Below are 21,763 nucleotides of genomic sequence, written 5' to 3' on the forward strand. Positions count from 1 at the left end.
ATGGGAATCGACTACTATGGCGTTCTCAACTTAAAGAAGTGTGCAACAGAACCAGAGATAAAACGGGAGTCAGTTTCTACTCTATGAAATATATTTTAATTTGATTGAAAAGCGTAAACAACTTGTCTTTATTAAAGCACGAATTAAAATATTAAATTTCATGCGTAGGTATCGACGTTTGGCTTTAAAGCTACACCCGGATAGGCGGCGCGACAAAGAAAAAGAGTGTAAAGAAGAAATAGTAACATTTTCATTGGCTTCGGAGGCATACGAAGTTTTAACAGACAAATTTCTTCGCGCAGTTTATGACCAATACGGGGAAGAAGGACTCAAAGCTGGCGTCCCTGGTCCTAATAAATACATCCAACCTTACGTTTATCATGGAGATCCCATGCGAACGTACCGGCAAGTACAAAGACCGCCGAATAACTACTTTCCTCGGGGACGAACACTTTGATTGGTGACAAATAATGGCCTTCTTTAATCTTCAGAAAAACCATAGTCGCAACATCAAAAACTTCACTAAGCCCCACTAAGAACGAAAATCGATGGAACGATATTTTTTTAAAGTATTTCCTCCTCGCGCAATATCGTTGTAAAACAGCATTGTTTATAATTAAATGCATGGGTACTCTCATCTGATTATTCCTATAAGTGATCGCCCTCATTATATAAAAATAAAATCAATTTGGTTTCGAAGCATGAGTGAGCAAACCGCGACAGACTAATGAGGAAGGGATTTCGATGATTGAATATAAGAAAAATCTGAAAAAATCACATTTAAAAAGTATCAGTCCTATGCACTTACAGCTAAGATCAAATATTATAAACACTGAAAACTTAACAAATTTTTAAAATTTTGTTGTTACATATGAATGAAATAGTCTAAAAAGCAAAACTGAGTACCTGCTGATCTTGCAACACTGATATTCAAAATCTTACTCGACTGTTGGTTTTATTTTTATATTTCCCATTGAATTAATTATTTTTTTCTAAAATTTCATTTCAATGTACAATTCTTCAAGTGTTTAGTACTTATCTTAAATTATTGATTATCAATGCAATTATTCCACCCATTTACTCTGGAATTATTAGCAACTAGGATTACTCCTATGTAAAGAAGAGAAGGGAGAATAGAATTCAGCCCTATATTTTCAAAAATCACATCTGAATGCATACCAATGCTAAAATTTAAACTTGAGAAAAATTAAATATCTTTCACTTCTTCACCAAACCAAAAATTGTTTATTTCTCATTCACATTTCTAATTACATAAAAATACCAATCATCTGCAATACATTCATGAGGGATGATGGATAAATGTAGAGAACAGAAAAATTTTTAAAGTAATTCACAATATAGCTATAATCAACAATAAAGGTCTAAAAATCAACCAGCAAGCATTGGGAATCAAACACGATTAGTTATAACAATAAAATTTAGTCATCATTAGCATGAAAAATCCATAGGTTTATCTTTACTTCAACTAATACTCAATTGATAATGGTTTCAGTTTGGTTTCTGCCAGATTTTGGTTTGCAGGTGCTCAGTTAAGAATCACATTTCCTACCATTGTATACTGTTCCCCATGCATTATTGCACAAATTATATTAAGAGTTGGGAAGAGTACCAAAAAAGTAACCGGGCTCAGTTGCAGTTACTCTTCTAAATTTGTAATCAATTACAAGTATTTACAACAAATATTGATTTACAGTTATTTTCAATAAAATGTTTAAAGTAGGCAAGGGTGATAAGTTCAATGCAAGAATCAGGTAAAAATACTTAAAGAGCAATTCCAAAAATAAGATACAAAATCTGTATTGATAGATAGGAAATAATTCTCGTAATGCGGGTGATAGTGCAATGCATGCAATTTTCCACAAAAAAATTATTTTCATAACCTAAGTGTTCCACCTTATGAATTCATCCAAATCATTGAAGAATGATGATGCAGCAACCTCAAAACCTGGCTCTTAAATAAATAATTTTATTTATACACAATTGCATGGCTTTAGTTTTATTAAATTTTTGGAAATATCACTTTTTCTTCTAAGAAGTATGAAACGCAAACACTTGGATACAAACTGTTCAAAAATATTGAGACGATTAGTAAAGAGAGCACTTGAACTTACAAGAAAGAGTAACAAAAGTGGTAATTACATATTATCTTACAATAAATATTCTCTCATCAACTTATGACAACATTCAGCATTAATTTTGGCAAGACCACACACTTTGGGTACACATAGGTATATAGACATGATACCTTGCACAGAGCATCAGCTCTTTGAGAGGTATACAAGTACTTGCCGCATTTAAATCTAGCTATGTTGCCACATAAATAGTTTTCTCCAACGTATACTATTACAGCCTCTTCATAAATTTCAAGAAAATAATCGTCAAGGCCAATGCTACTTTCTCTCAGATACTACACCTTTTTGCAATTATAGCTTTAAAAAGAGAAAAAATTGAAGTCTTAAATAATTTTCCCCCATTACCTAAGTCATTTTCTCAGCAGATAAATTGCACATTTTCTGCCACGACTAATTTTTAAGCTAGCTTTAGAAATCTAACTCAAGGGCTTTCAATCTCACTCCGATATCTACATCATTTAATCACAGTAATCAACCTGAAGGTTGTTTTGATAGGTGAGGATAAAGCTCACCATAAGCATGTGACATCCACTCATTGAGGTAGAGGTGGGGGGCAGTTTCTTTCCCTGTGCCACTTGTGGTTTCCCAGGAAGATATGGAAACCCAAAAAATTACACAGCTAAAGGCTAGGATGCCCAAAGGCATCACCTGGAATCTAACCCAGGCCCTTCAGTCAGTATCCGAACTCTCTACCCACTACACTACCATACCCTGCACATAATTACTAAACCATCTAATGTTTTAAATGTACCTTGATTTTTAGAGAGTTCTTTGGAACCATCAGTCCGTATGCAGACCTCCTAGATGTACTTTATCACCCTCTTCCACTTTATAATGATGGGTTGCATATTGGGGTCAAGAAGAAAGACCCTGATGTATTTCACCCTCTGCCACTAACGCTAGAAGAGGTGTTTTATGGAGGCTTTAAACAGGTAACAATTAAGAAGTACCAGCTACAATAGAAATAGGCAATACATAATACTTTCCATTCATTAGATTCTAAATATCTTTTACTTTGCTCTAGCATACAACATTGTTCACTTTTATAATTGAGCAGATTGGATTACATGCAATTAAATTTATCTTAAAGATGGTCAAGGATAATTTTCCATTGCAATTGATTTCTTGTGCAATAAGGTAGCATGATAATGTCCTTTTGCAGTTAACCATTTCAATTAAAAAGAAATATAGCAAATCTGAGGAAAATAGGTGTATAATTAATATTTATGATGATTTCAAATATGAATGTATTCAATGCATTACATACATATTTTAAGGTCTTTCTTGACCTCCCTGCAACAATGTAACAAATTTTCAACCACCCATAATATTATGTCACACCTCTCTCCTTGACCCTTATACATTTACTTCATCAAAACCAGATCTATTATGTGAACTCTGTGGTTGGGGATCAGTTTTCCAAGTGACTTATTAGAAACTGTCACACATATTGTCCAAAATTTGTTTTCCACACGATATGACACATCATTGGAAATGTTCTCCTTCAGATCTTTGGAAAAATATGTTCCCCTAAAAATTTCAAGTGGAGATTCATTTATTAAGGAGCATATGAACTGCAACTGTTTTTAAGTTATGAGGGTAGTTAAAAAGTTATTGCAATCACCAACAGATGTCAGCGCAACGAGTTTCCTGCATAATAACAGGTAATCCTTTGCGAGTAAACACAACACGTTAGTGCTCTGGGAAGAGAGCTGTGGTGTGGACGCCTCTTGTTCGTTGTTCCCATGTAGTGATCAGTGAAGATGGAAAATATTGAGATTTAACTGGTGATTAAATACTTTGTTAAGAAAGGTACGAAATCAAAGGAAATTCAGGCTGGCTTTCAGAATACTCTCGGGGGCGCTGCTCATTCATATTCAACTGTTGCCAAGTGGACACACAAATTTTAGTTTGGCCAAAACAACTTAGATGATAATCCATGCAGTGGTCGACCAAAATTTGCCACTATCCCAGAAATTATTGCAAAAGTGCATAAAATGGTCATGGAGGATTGAGATTGAAAGTGCGAGAAATTGCTGAAACTGTAGGGATGTCATCTGAAGAGACATATCACATTTTAACAGTGGAATTGGATATGAGAAAATTATATGTTAGATGGGAGCAGCGACACTCGACTAATGATCACAAATGTATCAGAATGGAAATTTGCAAACAACATTTGACCAGTTTCAAGAGCAACCAACAGGATTTTCTGCCCCTGTTTGTAACCACAGATGAAATTTGGGTCCACTACATACCCCAGAGACAAAGCAGTAGAGGAAACATGTTGATAAAGCACCACCAAAGTAAGCGAAGGCAAAACGGTCGGCTGGAAGGTGATGGCTTCAGCTTTCTGGGATGCAAAAGGGATTCTGCTGACAGGTTATCTTCCCACTGGTCAAACAATTACTGGACAATACTATGTTAACTCCTGGACCAACTACAGCAAAAGATACATAAAAAGAGGTTAGGTTTGGCAAAAAATTATAATACTATGGCATTAAAGGTAAGTAACTCTTATTGATGAAATCATATATGACCAATCATACACAAATGGAGAATGCAAATAACAATAGATCAAATTTCCTTCCTGTGAATCATGACTACCCATAGGTGTTCCTTGCTATGACTAATGGTTCACCATCTAATATTACTTGTAATATCAAATTCATCCTATACACGAATGTATAAGGAACCCAAAAATTTTGGTAGATTATCAAGAATCGCCCATGAACAGGCTTTGAGTTGGTTTCTCCAAATGGATTGGTATTAAATATATAGAAACCAGATCACTCGCTAAGTAGCCTGAATCATAAACCAGCAAATAGTGAATTGATCAAGTTAATGGGAATCTCATGTAAACGAGCCATTATATGTGGAATTCAAGGACTTGGAGAAGGCCTTAGACAATGTTGAATGGAACAAAATGTTCAAGATACTAGAAGTGCTTGGAATTGAATACAACGGCAGAAGAATAATCCATCATCTCTAAACGAATCAGGTAACAACCATGCAAATGAAACACAGAAGGAAAATAGAAGCCAAAATAAACAAAGGAATTCGACAAGGATGCAACCTCTTGCCAGCACTAATCAATGTATATCTAGAAGAGGCAATAAAGGAAGCACAAGAATTGGGCATCAAAGGAGTCAAGGTGAATGGCAAAGAAATCAACATGTTCCAGTTTGCAGATGATATCGCAGTAGGGGCAGATACACAAGAGTAAATGGTCCCCAGAATGTTTATTATCGGTTATAATGTGTTAGATCTGTGATGCTCTGTACTGTGTGTAATCTGTGCAAACTCAAGTATTATACATTTTTTTTATTTTGATGACATCTGTATTGCTAATACTTTGAGAGGATGATTGCATATTATTATAATTATCTTTAAACCATGGAAATAGGTTCTTATGATTGTGGAATCACAGAATACTGATTTATTGGCTTTTTTCACTTCACACAGTAAAATGTCCACAAAGGAAATTGATTAGACAAAGCTGGATGGCATGTAAATTCGGAGATGAGCCAGGCTCAAAATTCACCAAAATTTGCATTAGCCATCAGACTAGTATGCATTGAATCATCAGCAAACATAAGTATTTCTAAAATAAATAAAGTGCTTTGATATACAGCCAGAGTACATACAAATTTAAATGTCTCCATCCTTTCCAATCATTTCATACTCTTATCACATCATGATGATTGCAATTTCATGGAGCGCGAGGGATAAAAATCCATTTAACTTTACAGAGTGGGAATATTTACAGGTTCTGATCTGCAGAAGAGAACTATGTGAAGCTAGCACGGATGAATGCCACAGAATGACAAAATCAGCTCAAAATCTACTCACCATTAAATTCCCACCTGGTGTTGAACCTGAAATAAAGTACAGATTTCCTGAAGCAGGCAACCAAGGAATAACAATTATACCTGGTATAGTGGATTAAAGGATGGGATATAAATTGCTCCATCGGATTAACTGATAGAATTTCTTATGATTGTGTAGAATTTGTCTAATGTGATAAAATGTAAAATGATTTTCAACGAGGTGAAAAGTGATAATGAGAAGGACAATTATGGGACTTAGTATTTATGTATTCTCTGCTTATGTAAGATTGAGATGAGATACTGGATACTATGCCAGATGTATCAACAATCCCTAATTATATTAAATTTGTCGCTCTTTTCAGCTGATGTTATATTTGTCACTGAAGATATTCCACATCCCGTATTCAAAAGGGAAGGGATAAAGCGAGAGAGTGATGACAAAAAGGAACACGATACATCAATTACTACCACCTACAAGGATCAGCTCGACCACATTCTTATTCAAGATATGAGTGAAGAAAAAATTTTCTACTCACAGGAGCCCACCATTAAAAATGGATGGATACCTCCACTGGCATACCTCTCCACAGTGAAATCCATTTCTCTTTGCCAAGCACTGACAGGGTTTATGACCACCATTGACACACTAGATGGAAAACTTCTTCGGATTCCTATCACCGACATTGTCACGTAAGAACATTCATCATCAATATGGTACAATTTCATAGTAACTACGAATACCAGGCACACTTGCAAAGTAAGGGTTATTTGGTCATAAAAAATATATTAGTAAGAAAAAGTTTTGATTAAAGGTTTTAGTTTCTTATAAACTTACTTCACTCTTCTACATAATCACCATTCACTTCTAAGCACCATTCATAATGCTGTACTAGCTTCTTTGGCCCATTAGCATAAAAGTTTGCCACCTGAGAATTGAACCAGTTGTTCATGGCAATCTTGAGTTCCATATTGCCTTCTAACTATTGTCCACCAATCCACAGTTCAACACTGCCTAAGCGCAGCTTTATTCTGAATTACCAATATTTAAATATGAGAACACTGCCCTACTTTTCAAAATACTTCTTTGTCAGTTGCAATAATACCTACCTCGAGGGAATAACATCAACTCATTTTTGTAAAGGTTTCCATGAAATGATGTTGGAGGATACACTTATATTCAAAATTTATCCATGTGTAGTGTACTTACAAGTACTTAAGTTTCACCAGTGTTCCAGTTGACGTCTCCTGAGGAAACACACTTAAACACCATAAAAAATGTTGGTTTTTATAAATGTTATAAACAGATGAAATCCCCAATTAAAGTATATTTAATATCAACTTATAATATAAAAAACTTTTATCATACCAGATGCTGCTAATAATTTAAACAAATCAAATGAACAAAATTAAGAGGCAAATTTATTGCCTACAATATTCTGTGGCACATAGCTATTTCAATAGAAAATATAATGATAGTAAAATTACATAATATTTTAGCAGAATTGGATTATAAAAATACAATGTGCTCATTTTTGCATGATTGAAAATAATTATTATTTTGGAAAGGTAACATAGAATGAAAAGGTGAACATAGTATAAAAACAATGGCAGTAATCACTATCAAATGACTGCTACATTAATGAAATACCTCACATTACCTTTACCAATTCAAAACTCTTGTGTGAGAAATGGTATGACTATTAATTGGGATCAATTACAAGCTTCTTGAAACCTATTGATTCTAAACCTCCATTTTTCTAACTTATTATATCAATCTTCCTCACATGCATATATTGGTATGGATATTTATTTTTCTCCCAATCCTTCTCTTAATCTTATCCATAGATCTGTTCCAATTAGACTCATTTTCATATTTCATTGCTTTAAAATTGATTAAAAAAATTCCTTATGGGTGAAAAATATCACAAAATGTTCTCAAAGTACTCTATTTATTTCTGACTTTCTGTACTGTATGCAATCCACTCCAAGTCAACCAGTTTCTGCCTATAGCACATTTCAAAGGTTATAACTCATAGTAAAGAACTTTTACATACATCTTAGGAAGAGATATGGAAAAAAGAAAAAAAAGAACTGGGTTGACCACTTTCAAAGTCATGAAAGCATACCATAGGCAGCATTGAAGTGAGTAGAGAAGGAAGGTGGAGAACTGAGTTGGCAGAGGAAGAAAGGTTTTGGCCTAGCTAAACAGATGGGAGGAATATAGAATTATGAATGAGATGGCTTTAGAAAGAGGACTATGAAGGAAGCCTAGGATGCATCAGAAAGGCAGTGTTTCATGATAACGATCTCATACAAAATTCACTCTATTCATCAGCACAAGATTAAAACAAATCTCCGGAAATCTATTATAGTAAAACACTGGTGTGTCAGTACACTGCACACATTTCCTAGCAAAAGGATATAGGCAAAGGTACACCGGCTATCAAGGTAGTCCCTTCACAATTTGATTCAATTCCTGGGCTCAATTCCCACCTAGATGGGTTCTTCTCCATCTAAGGTTTGGGTATTTGTAAATTGTTTATATTGTTATATCATTGCTAAAAAATCTTACGTAAATGTCAAAGTGCTGTTTTCATATTAATGTGTTTCAAAATGTTTTAAATAGTGATTCTATAATGTTAAAACTCCAACTCAAGAAATACTGATTTACCTTGATAAGTGTGAGAAGAAACCTGCCACAGATGGAGAAAGTCTGTCACAATTACAAGTTCTCGTTCATTTATCAGGCCCTGTTACCAGATGGTCATCCCAGGAGAAGGACTTCCAATTTTGGGGGAAAGCAGCCATAAAAGGGGAGATTTACGCATTCGATTCGACATTAAGTTCCCCATCTGGCCCTTGCCAAAACAGAGCCGTTTAATGATACAAGAAGCCCTTTCTCCATTGGCAGAAGAGGTTAACACTGGATTGGGCTCAGAAGACCTCAACCGTTCCATTCTAGGGGCCAAAATGAACAAGGTGGCCCTGAAAGAACAAGCACCACGCAAGGACTAGAATAATGCTCTCACATAAAAGCAATTGACACATTCCAGCAAAAATTGCAAGAATTTGGAAATTGTGACCAATATTACTCAAATGTATGGAGCTGTTGTTTCATCTGCAAATCAAATGGAAGCGTTCCTAAATTTAATGCTCTTTTGCAGGTATGTATCCTTGAAAAATGTGTAACTCAATGATTAAACTAAAAATAAAAATTCTTTCACTGGTTTGAAAGAGTATTCTTGAACACTTAAAAAAATATGCAACATAAATAAATATACGTAAAAATAACAATATACATTGTAGTTAGATGGACAAGTCTAAGGTAACTGAATTAAACAAGTGGTTGGCTAAATATGTGTATGTATGTATTTGCATATATATATATATATATATATATATATATATATATATATATACATTCAAACACGAAATCCCGCCAAACGGCGAATAAATACTCATATATACAGAAACATATATAAGGAAAAGGGATAGGAACACGTATAAAGGACGAACACAATCCCTTTTCCTTATATATGTTTCTGTATATATATATATATATATATATATATATATATATATATAATATGTGTGTGTGTGTGTATACATACACACACATAGACTTTTCTAATTAAATGAGGTTTTTTTTTCAAAACAAAAGTTGCAGTTCTAATAAGCAGAAATAATAGAAAAGAATAAAACTCAAGTACGCCAAGGAAATCTGATATATATTTTATTGCAAATATAAAAATCTGGAGCTCATTTCACTGATAAGTTACATTGGACAAGTACATGTTATACAATTCAAATTTGACATGAAAAATGGTAAATAATACATGGCTGTTTATTTTCATACAAAAGAAGATTGTTGAGATGACAAACTTTTACATCTTTAAGACTTTTGTAAATAAGGTTGAAAACAAACATACCTTAATCAAGAATATCTAAAAACTAAACTGCCTTGTTAAATATTACTGGAAGAAGGTATGCTTACAATTCTAGTGAACTGAACAGCTATGGTATTGATCTATTTTCTTGTCCACTCACATGCAACCACAACTGAATGCGGTATGAGGCTCCATCTGTATGAAAGTTTTATCAAAGTTCACAAAACCAATATGGTTCCATTTGTTTTATAAAATACGACTGGCTGGTTCAATACCAACTTGCACTACATTTTTTCACTAGATAAAAATTTCAATAGTGAGGAACTTAAATCACTTAAACATGAATTTAATTTTCCACTTGAAAGAATCAAGGTTCAGAGAAAATTTAATTCAAAATGATTTGATTCATTCAGTGACATAATCATTTTCAACATAAATACCGAATTCGTCATAGAATAATCAAGTAAAAAACTGTATGATCAGGTGGGATGCATGTTTAATTTCTTCTTGGGAGGTCCTCCACTGTCTAAACATACTTGTAGATAGCAAACTGTTACAAATTACACACAGTAAAGTATATTTACAAAGTAAAAATTAAAGGCAGTAGTACATTTACTCCTTTGCTTTTTTCAATTATTCAACCAGGCAGCACACAAAATTAGTCAGCTGATTGATGATTTTAAGAGCAAAACAAGAGTAACAAAAACAGTGTACTGTATATCTGGCCTACGATTTGCATGCTAATTTGATTTTATTTGGTATATATAGAGATATAGTCTACATATAATGGTACAGGACCATCTCTAAATTGAGGGCACTCAAGTTAAGGGCACTAGAGGCATGGTCGGCACCATCTTGAAGGAGTAAGCTTCAAAATTAAAGAAGAAAATGAACAAGCTGATCATGGAGAAGGGTTGCCAAGGCAGAAGCTTGTCAGGGGCATGTAAATGTCTAAACGTGGCCCTGGATTGGACACATAAAGGCACCAGAAAAAACTTTGGATTGGCCCTGGTCAGTAGCAGTGATAGCCTGCTCAAAATGTATTGCATGTGCTCATATTTCACTTGTCTGAATGCATTTTATCGCCAAAGAGACAATAAAAAGAGCATCACTCCACCTCTCCTTGAGATGGAAAGACCTTGATAGTTCGACTGCTGCTTCTAAGACTTCAACAGTGAATATATTATACCTTAAACAGTTCTACCTTGCATTATAAAAGGTGCCAGGGCACCTGATGACTGATACCGAAAGACAAGGGTATCAAATGTGGGAGATATATACATTCAGCACTAATTAGTTAGTTGAATCAATGATATATATGCACCATTGGATTATGGGGTTTCCTAGAGTATAACCCAGAGAACACTATTGGAAGACTTGAACATCAGCATTAAAATTGATGTTAAATGGTATGAGTCACCTCCCATGGTAACATTACTTATGACTAGGCTGTGTACATTACATTTATGTACACTAAAAACTATAAAATAGATAAGTTACTACAATTGAAAAATAAAAATTGAAAACAGATGCACAATAAGGAAGGCATTCCTCAAGAAAAACTGACAACTCAGGTCTGCACAGTTATGATGATATTGTATAAAAATCCTGCTTAAAAGTTGCACCTAAATTACTCCATTAAGAGCTTTACCATAGCTATTGTCATGAGGATGCAAACCAGCTGAATATATTATATTATATGTGTGTGTGTGTATAAGTATGTATGTACATATAAATATATAAATATATATATATATATATATATATATATATATATATATATATATATATATATATATATGCATACATACATATATATGTATATACATAAATAAATGTATATACAAACACATATAAAAATATATATATATATATATATATATATATATATATATATATATATATATATATATATATAGTTATTTATTTCCTTATTGTAATCACCATGCTTTGCCAAAATTCATTCCAATGTTCTGCACACCATTAACTCTTACAAGATGATCATTATGATTATAACTTTTTTCCAGCATAACATTGAAAAGTTGAAGCCAGATATGCACATATTCAACATTCACATGCACCCTCAAAAAGACACCCCTTAACATACACTTCCCTCTTCATACATCCAATGGTAATAAAGATAACCAAATATTTCTATGATTTGAATCCTGCTACCATTGAAGTATGCTCAAAAACATGCAATTATCACTCAAAATTTTTCCTACATTTCCGACCATTAAGGTCTACTTATCCTGTATCACACTCAATCAACATCCCAATAACCTTAAGATAGTGACCAATCCTCAACCCTTTAATCATACCTGTGAACTTATGACTAGAGAGAATATATTATTGCCATGTTATCTTGTGGTTTTCCTGCAAAATTTGTTTATTTTGAGTTGATAAAAAAAATGACTGGATTATTTCCACAGTTTTGTACCAGTTTTTTATGGATCAAGATATTTTAACACTTGCATAGAAAGAATTAATCGTGCTCACGAAATCCAGGAATGACTTAGGTATTATTATAACAAATTAAAATGGAAGGAAGGGCAAGAGACAGAGAAGTAACTTTCAACATTAAAATTTCAATATAATATCTATTGATGCCATTTAAAAAGGTCAAACCAGGTAGTAAGAGTGTAATAGGGGAAATTAATAGCACAAAGCTATTTCCTACCAACAGAAAATAAAACTTTTAGGACACAGTAAGACACAGGGCTGAAAATATATAGATTTATCCAAAAGAGAGATGAATTTATGGCAAAGATCTTAAAAAAGTCTTACATGAATTAAAAATCATTAAGATGAGTTGATCAAAGGTTTAAGGAAAGTCACAAGTACTATGTCAGTGAAGTACAATAAACCAACTAACCCGAAAAAAATGACCTCTGATGGTTATAAATTTAGCGCTTAGCGATGAAATTTACTAAAAAATTGGAACGTATACCAATACAGTTTGGTTTCTTTCTGTGTGAGATGTAGAAGTATCAGTCACTACTTCTTATTGAATATTACAATAATCCAAGATAACATATGACAAAGATTTTACCCATTTCTAAATTTAGAAGTTTCTATTAGTCATTTATGGGTGCTTATAAATACAAAATATCCCATTCTGCATTATAAATTCTGACAAATAAATATGAATATATGTTCTCCTGCTTTGCTAACCACTTAATATATGAAAAACAATTTTCCAAAAGTAAGCAGTTAGCATTTTTATACTAGCCTAATAAAAATGTACATGCCATCGGCACAATATGTTCAGCATACTCATGTTACACACATAAATAATTAATAAATACAGTTAAAAATTAATTTTAACGAATTTGTCTGTGATACATATAACAATGATATTTTAAACTGTACTTATTTTTGAAGATTTTACCACAATGATGGCATTTTTCTGCCGTTGAGCCAGAGCTGTGTCGAATCTTCATATGCTTAATAAGGTTTGATTTGTTTGAAATAATTTTGTTACACAAAGTACACGGAATACAGGTGGCTCGATCTGTAAGAAATAGGGAGAGTAAAAGGAAATGTAGGAAAGACAACTTATCAAAGAGTTCATTGAATCATACATAATAAAAGTTTGGAATCATTTGCAACCAAGCATTTGAATCCAAAGGGAAACTTTCAACTACCCACAATCTGGCATACATTATAAAAGCATTAAATTGAAAATAGAACACAAATATGCTAATGATTACTTTTGAGTAAATAGTGGAGCAAAATTGGGCATTTCAATGGCAAATGATAACACATTACTCAAATCATTTTTTTCATAATATCTCTCACTTATTAAACACTACTGTTGAGCCTGAGAAGAAATAAAACATAGTACATGTCCCCATTCACATGAGGAATGACTCCAGCAGCCTGATTAAGTACTTGGTAAGTTGGAGAAAAATCACCACACACAAACTTGTTAATAATTATTCAGCCTATTGCTTCTTTATTTTTTCTCACATAAGTATAACAGTGTATTTATACAAGTATGCCAATGAGTTCACAGCTTTGTGGAAATGTTTGGTAGAAAATTTAAGTCAAATCACATTCCCGAAACTCTAGTAATTTTCAAGGAGTCGGGCTTAATTTTAAGTCACTTAAATAGGGCTTTATGTGCGTACATGGATGTCTATCAATGCACTACTGTACGACAAAATTTTTACACACAGTCATGCCTTGTTTCAAATGTCTTTGTGACCAAAAAGAAAGAAAGACTCGACATAATAAGTATTAACCTACAAGGTAGCGACTGCGCATGGTTATACTAGTATATTTACATATTTTTTTTGCAGGTTCCCCCCACCTTTCCCCATCCATTTGAAAAACCCAAACCCTCTCATCCCTTACCCTTTCCTCCTGGTGCTGCACCCCCTGCCACACACCTTTTAGGGTGGCTCGCAGGGTATTGATGTAGATTTAGATGAAAGAAGTAGGAGGAGAAAATTCTATGTATGTGACTAATGAAGAGTCAATAGGAACGATAATGGTATGGCCTTAATGGCAAAAACAACTCTATGCCCTCCGAGTAGGTAACCTCACTTTCCCATCTGCTGAATAGAAAGTTCCTGAAATACTTTCATCACTCTTAGTCACAAGGGCATTTGGAATGGCAAATACTAACTACCACAAGCTGCACAGCATACTTCGGGACAACTTGAACATTAAAACTGAAGCCTGGTTTCACCAACCTTTCGTCAATCTTCAATCATTTGAGTGGCAACCATTGTATCGCTCACACATGGTTTTCCAACAAAATTTAGACCTCAATCAGACAGATATACCTCACCTTCCACTTAGTCCTACAGTGAGAGATATTCGTGCATTCAGGGAAGTTTGGGAAACAACCATTTTCCCTGCACCACAAGCAGTTTTCCCATATGCTATCAAAATTTCCAAAGTTAAGCAAAGGGGCCAAAAGTCAGATTTTTATTGAGATCCAGTGTTCAGTAGCCAAACTCACTTGGTCATCACAGAGCCAATCATTGCCCCTTCGTCAATAAATTATTATGGATGATTGAAAACGTTGGTGTGAAAAGCCATCAAGTCTCATTTTCATCGCAACCCTCATATGTATGGTATTTTAGCATAGCATTTTGTTCTTTTAAAGCTCCAAGGCATTCACAGTGTTAAACTCTTTGGTTTTGACTGCTTTTTGCACTGACGTCTTCAATTAGTAATAATAATTATCCAGTCATACATTCTTCAATTGATATTTTTAATTTTACAATTCATTAGAATGTTACAATTTGAGGATAGGGAACTGTTCGTCTCTACATATTGTTTTAACAAATTTAATGCTCAAATAAAGAAATAGTCATAGCTCAAACAATGTTTACTGTTATTGGACCAAGACCTTAAAATATGATCTGAGGTACAAAATGGTGACAATTATCCTTAAACACTGTTAAATCCGACTTTACTTATTACAACATGACTTTATGGAATAGTGTGTGGGAATCAAGAGCATTTCTCCGTGAATGATAAGATTCTGTACACATACACTTTCTTCAACTTTAACGACATGGCCACTCAATGAATGAGATGAAACACTGAACTACTCGGGTAACAGCTGCCACCATTTCAGGTTATTTCATTCCTTTTGAAGGAAGAGAATAACTAATATGTACACATATAAAACCACAGTAATCAACCAGAAGGTTGGTTTCATAGGTTATGGCAGAACTTACCTAATACTAAGTTCAATGGCATGTGAAATTCACACATTAACAAGGTAGGAAGGGGGGGGCACAATACCTTTCCTAGTGCCACATTTTGGTTTCCCAGGAAATATTAGTACTCATCAAATCACACAGCCTACGTGAAGCTGTCCAGAGGCATAGCCCGGAATTGATCCTGGGCCCTCCAGTCGGTATACCCAGTGCTTTATCAACTGGCATATCAAACTCATAAATTGTATATGTAACACATTTTAACCAGCTTTTATAATCTAAACAAATGTCAGACCCTACCAGTACTATTACATGGCAGAAGAGATCAGAAGGACTAACATTACCTCTGCCTGTAACCAAAATTAAGGGATTTTGACTCCACAAGCTCTTTGTCCGATGATATCTACCAACTATGAGCCCCCTGAACATTTATTTTTTAATGCCAATCACAACCGAATGACCCTCACGTATAAGAGGTGCACCATGACATCGTATCATGTGCTTCCTTAAGTACAGTTTGTTATTAAACGTTCGAGAGCAAACCCCACAGTCCACCTTCCCAGGATAATGTACGTTAATGCTATGCTGCTTCATGTTGAAGTAGTTGGAGTAGACCCGGTGGCAGATGGGACACCTGTGTGGTTTCTTGTAGTCTCCGCCTACCACGGGCAACTTGGTGCCAAGGTGAGCTGCGGCATCTATCTCCTCATTCCCCCTACCCTCCCCGTCTCTCTCATCCACCAATGTACCTGGAAGCACATGTGAAAGGAGGCTTCCCATATGACTTGCTTCATTATGCTCCAATCTTGGGATATTTATCTCGCAAAGAAGACAAATTTCCCGAAAATTACCACATAATGTAGGCAACTCATTTAAGTTTTTTTTTCGTAGTCATAATTTCTTCAATTTTTTCTCTCATGTCACTCACAGAAAGTAACATAATGCCAGATAGTAAATCCCCAAATAATACAATTATCACAAAAGGCAGTACAACTGATACTTAAAAAGTGGCCATGAACGTATCACATTATTGAATTTGAAAAATTATCTCTTAATTTATGTGCATTATGGCATTGGATTCATTAAAACTCAATTATCCTAGGGAGGACATGAAAATAAAGAAAATAAAAACAAGAATCTCCATAGAATAACAATTCTACTGAGGAGATGTCTTTTAATGAGAGCATATTCTTCAAGTGCATTCATATTGACAAACCAGGTTTTTCAAATGGCATTTATATCCTATGAATTCTTGTTACTAATGACTTTGTTTACCAGTAATAATGTAAGCAGGGAGGAAGAGAATAGGAATATTTGATTGAAGATGTGTTGAGGGATAAAAAACAGGAAGAAATGAAGTAATGCATACTGCAAGACATAAGACTTCACGTTGAAATAAAGTGCTTTGAATGTCCCAGCAACGTGTAAAATTATCTGTGACCATCTAAAATTTACCTATTATATTATTAGTGCACCATTTGCGATGACTAATAACGTCGGCTATGTTTCCCAATGCATTTATTCATTCTCCACATGAACCATCATAGATCAAATGAAAGACTGAATGGCAGCCGACCAACCAAAAGATCGAATGAAGACATTTTTGGTTATAAAAATGAACCAAACCACAAATAAATGAAAAGACAAAGAAATAGATGGTAACTTGAAAACATAATTTGTAGGTATTCATAAAAAATGAAGTAAAACTACATGGATATCAACATGACACTTGAAACCAAGTACACATCAATCTGGTTTCTGTGAAACTCATCCCCTTCTCAAAAATACTGGTACATATTCTTCATTTGGAAATGCAGAATTGAGTGATTTTAGAAAGGAGAACAATCAAAAAATAAATACACATCCACTTTGTAATAAAAGTTAGTTTATCATGTCATGTACTTTTAAAATCAGCTAAGCATAAATAGCAACAACACAGCCGCAGTGAAACTGACATATACCGAGTGTATGAAAGACTTCATAGGATTTTAGTTCATAAGTAGTAGGGGCTTGACATTATGTTATTGTAGTCTCATTATGTAACCTTTACTGTAGATCTCATTCAGGGCCATTATAATTTGTACACAGCTGTATACTAGTCCTGAGCAACAAAACAAAATGTAATAATAAAAATATATCACTGCCCTGAATTCTCTATGAATCATTTAAAATTTAAAAAGCAAAACTTCTTAAGGTCTGCGATGAATACCATACTAACTTCAGATTGTATTCAATATCTTAAAGGATATACCCCATAAGGCAATATACATGTAGATAAAATAATTGAAATCAATTTTATCTGAAAATGTAATTGGCGATCATTTAAACATTCGCAACCAAGTAACACTGCCATTTCAAATACTTCCACTATTGATACAGCATTGATTGTTAGCAGTAATATACCGGTCAAGGTAGGTTTTTGTTTGATCCAGGGACCAACTACTACTGCACTTCATATCTATCACAAAAATTACTGAACACCACAACACTACAATTAAACATTCTTCCCTTACTTTCCAACTCCCTTCACCTTGTCCAAAAAGCCAAATTCTTTCCATCCTATACGTACATTGTTTTCCCAACATTCTCCTCTCTATCACAATCTTCATTGTGACTCAATATCCCAAGAATCTACTTTACCTGCATTTGAATTTTTCCCAAAAACCTTCTCTCCTCCTCTACTGCACCTGCAACTTGTCTTTCTTTCTCCCCATTTCACTTATTCAATTCTTCCCCACACCATCCCTCAAAAGCCTCCAATCTGCAATTAATGATAGTCTATATAGAAATCAGTCACAGATGAAGTTTTATTCCATAGAACAGTACGGTTCCTTTATTTTACATGTCACCATGAAAAAGTTTCATCAAGTTAGGTCTAGTACGTTTGCATTCTAACACACCCATTCTATGTTTATAGAATTTATTTATAGCTTTTTGTACTACCCTTTTCTGCTACTCATGCTGACTCTCTTCAACTCCAGTGAAAATTACTCCAGTATCACTCTAATAATCCCTGCTACGTCATCATCCCTGTATTCCTAGTCCCTATTCTAACAGTTATATGGTAGCTCCAATATTTCTTTCTTAATGTTACTGTCAAATTAACAGTGTAAGGAATTTGTGAGGCAAATGAGGAACCCTTCCTGAGAACATTGTCAGGCATTACAGTCTAAATGGACTGAGTCCTATTGTTGCCCAGACTCATTGCCACATTTTTGTCCATTATCATAACGCAATGAGAGGAAGTTTCACATTTTCTTCCTCCATAGCGTTTTTAATTTGACGGCATCACTTTACATGGCCTTCAAGGCCAATTTACTGAGGAATAAGTACTGCATTTACTGGTATTTGATTATTTTTGGCTCAACTTTGTGGAAGTTCATGTTCATTAAACGAAGAACAAATGTATTTTTCCGCTGTTCTTTATTTTGAATAGAATTTTCTTTATTTTACCTGATGATGACGCTTAAGAATTGAAACTAGTAGTACCAACATAAAGAACGGTGGAAAAATACATTGTGTTCTTCATTTAATATACTGAATTTGCTTCTTTTCTGGCTTTATCTCATCATTCTATATGGTAGAGGTGAATCTACAAGGAGCATGGATCTAAATACAAGATAAAGTAAAATCTCCAACTCCTTTTCCGATTACTTATATTTCCCTTTCAATGAAATCTAAGGTCCATTTCCTCACTACTTCCCCTGAAGAGTGACAAATAACAAGGGTACCAAATTAAATATCACTAGGTCAATGAAAAGTCTGCCCAACTTCACATTCCTATCATTTATAGATCCTTTCCATCCGAATGGATAGGCTCCTTTCCACATTGCCTCCTATGTGTGACAATGAATGCACCAATGCTCAATTTATCGCAGTAAAATGACATTTTTCTCATGGCGTGCGTATTATACAATTACCTTGATTAACGGCACCAAATGGCATTGTTGCATTCAGGTGTTCAAGAAAATGAGATCCAGGTTCACGGGAGACCATATTTTGATTAGAGGACTCCGAACCAGAAGCTGATAAATTGTGCCAGTCAAAGGGATGAGTTCCCTCCTCACTTCCAACACCGGCAGGCAAATTTGATGGATCACTGCACATTCCTTCAAGGGGCTCCTGCTTAGGAACCATTTCCCAAGGCTTTCCATCTTTCGACCACATGTCCAGCTCCTCCCCTTCACCACTTTCACTGTCAATCGCTAACACACTCTCGCAACTCTTAACTGTTTGTGGATCATTCTGATAAGGCACGGGAGAAGTCGGGGGATTTAAAGGATGCGGAGGTCCATAGTAATGAGGTTTGGAAGACGAAGGGACAGACGGCGAAGCCTGGCTCTCATATTGACCTGGCAGCGAGGGGTGTGGTGAGGAGGATCCTGCCAAGTTTTCAGATGACTTGGATGGGTCGCTGAGCTCTGAGGTGGCATTTCTGTTTTCACGATCTCTCAATTTCAAGTCCTACGAGGAAAAATGAGACACTGACAGTCTTAACAAAGTGTGTAGAGCAATGCAAACTTAACTGTGAAACTAAATTGCAAAGGCAATCCGTAAGCCTAATGAAGGACGGATTTGCTGAATGGGGAGATCAACAGAATTAAGGCTTATTTGGTATTTAGGGGCAATAAATAGGCTTATTCCGTTAGTAAATTCACCAAGTGATGGAAAACTAACAAAGAGAAACCATTAGGGACAATATTTTTACATTAATGGATTACAGAAAATATTAAATATAAATGTTAGCTTACAGCGATGTTTGGTGTTGGTACGTCTGCAAGGCCTCGAACTTCTAGAAGCTCAGCTGTCCGAAGAAATGACTCTAATTTGTCTTGAGCAATATGCACTTCTCCTTGGTACATAAAACTAATCACTGAAGTAATATCAATGAATGTGACACCTTTCAAAATAACTACCGGGTGCGCACAAGGATTCTCCTGCCATGAGATATGTATCATAACATAGTAAACTTCATGTGCAAAACTTAAATTTACGCATTCATTCAAATAAAGGATACTCACTTTGAAAACAGCTTTAAAATATGAGCTACAAGCAGACAGTATAAGTTTATGAGCTTTGACGCTCTTTCCTTCACACGTTAGAGTTACATCAACAAGGTCTTCGTCGCACTTCAAGTTTTCCAAGTTTGTAAGAATGCTACTTTGAAAATTATTCCACCTCAGACAAAATTGATCATTAGTCATCTTGACAGTTAATCCTCCGAGGAGCTGAAATGGCACAAACTCATTCAATACCCCCGAAGCCAAAACGTTCGGATAAACAACTGCGATACGAAAATCAGTGAAAAAAACAACTGTTTTGACGGGGAATCAGGAGGGGGTGGGGTTGAGGAATATCGCTGAGATTGAAAACAGCCACCAGTAGGCTGAAATACCATGCGGATTGTACTTTGCCATTAATGTCACTAAGTTCAATGATCTTCGTAATTAATGTCCTCCGGTTTGCTGAATAAAATTTAATATTAGAAACGATGTTTAAATCATAATCATTCTTCCTAGAGTTATTGAATTTTTTCATTCAAATGAGACATTTTGAACGCTAAGGAGTGGGATTATCAGTGAAAGGACCCGGATGCCTTTTAATGAATAACTTGACTATTAATAGATTATTATTCATGATTACACAGATTTATGAATAGTTCTACTATTATTAGGTTTATTATTCCGAAATGCAGTTATAAACAACATATAACCAGTTGCGCATATTCGATGATTGTAGGCATTATAGCGCATGCAATTAATATTAATTGCGTCGGACCTGGTTGTTAAGTTTGCATCATCACCGAGTTCCAACGACAAACTGCGTCTTCAGTAGAGAATACACATCGTTGAAATCGTCATCTTTCAGTGATGAAATTTGATGAATTACCCGTACTTATGTGTTCGGGTAAAATGAGACTCGTTCAGCAGTATTATTTGGAAAATGGACCATGATTTAATAAAGTAGAATGGTTTATCCATCAAATGAAGAGCAATAATAAAACGGTCCGAAATCATGCTAATGACGGTAGGAAGGATTTGAGACTGTAAGATGGCTTGGAGTCTGTGAGAATCACGGAATTTTGCACAATATTTCTCCGGGAACATGTTCAACCAAGCTCCAATCCTTAGCCCACCAGTAAGACATTTGGAATTTAGATAAATTTGTCTGATGGCAATCTACTACGTAATTGAGTTAATTTTAAGTTCTAG

The 21,763-nt window shown here is 34.8% G+C and overlaps 2 protein-coding genes across 2 annotated transcripts; one reads left to right on the forward strand and one right to left on the reverse strand.

The window, feature by feature from the left end:
- LOC139701113 (dnaJ homolog subfamily B member 13-like) lies at positions 1-8,998 on the forward strand. The gene is made up of 8 exons (XM_071599689.1): positions 1-68; positions 169-409; positions 2,921-3,099; positions 5,937-6,088; positions 6,346-6,414; positions 6,574-6,673; positions 6,894-6,934; positions 8,673-8,998. Exons 1-8 carry the CDS (start codon positions 1-3, stop codon positions 8,996-8,998), a joined length of 1,176 nt encoding a protein of 391 aa, XP_071455790.1.
- Positions 8,999-11,804: 2,806 nt separating this feature from the next.
- LOC139700995 (transcription activator GAGA-like) lies at positions 11,805-20,815 on the reverse strand. The gene is made up of 4 exons (XM_071599548.1): positions 20,573-20,815; positions 20,303-20,488; positions 19,472-20,015; positions 11,805-13,384 (listed from the first exon to the last, which is right to left on the reverse strand). Exons 1-4 carry the CDS (start codon positions 20,753-20,755, stop codon positions 13,194-13,196), a joined length of 1,104 nt encoding a protein of 367 aa, XP_071455649.1. The 5' UTR covers positions 20,756-20,815; the 3' UTR covers positions 11,805-13,193.
- Positions 20,816-21,763: the final 948 nt, after the last annotated feature.

The sequence above is a fragment of the Hetaerina americana genome, unplaced genomic scaffold (genome assembly GCF_022747635.1).
Source record: "Hetaerina americana unplaced genomic scaffold, ioHetAmer1.1.p SCAF_11, whole genome shotgun sequence".
NCBI lineage: Eukaryota > Metazoa > Arthropoda > Insecta > Odonata > Calopterygidae > Hetaerina > Hetaerina americana.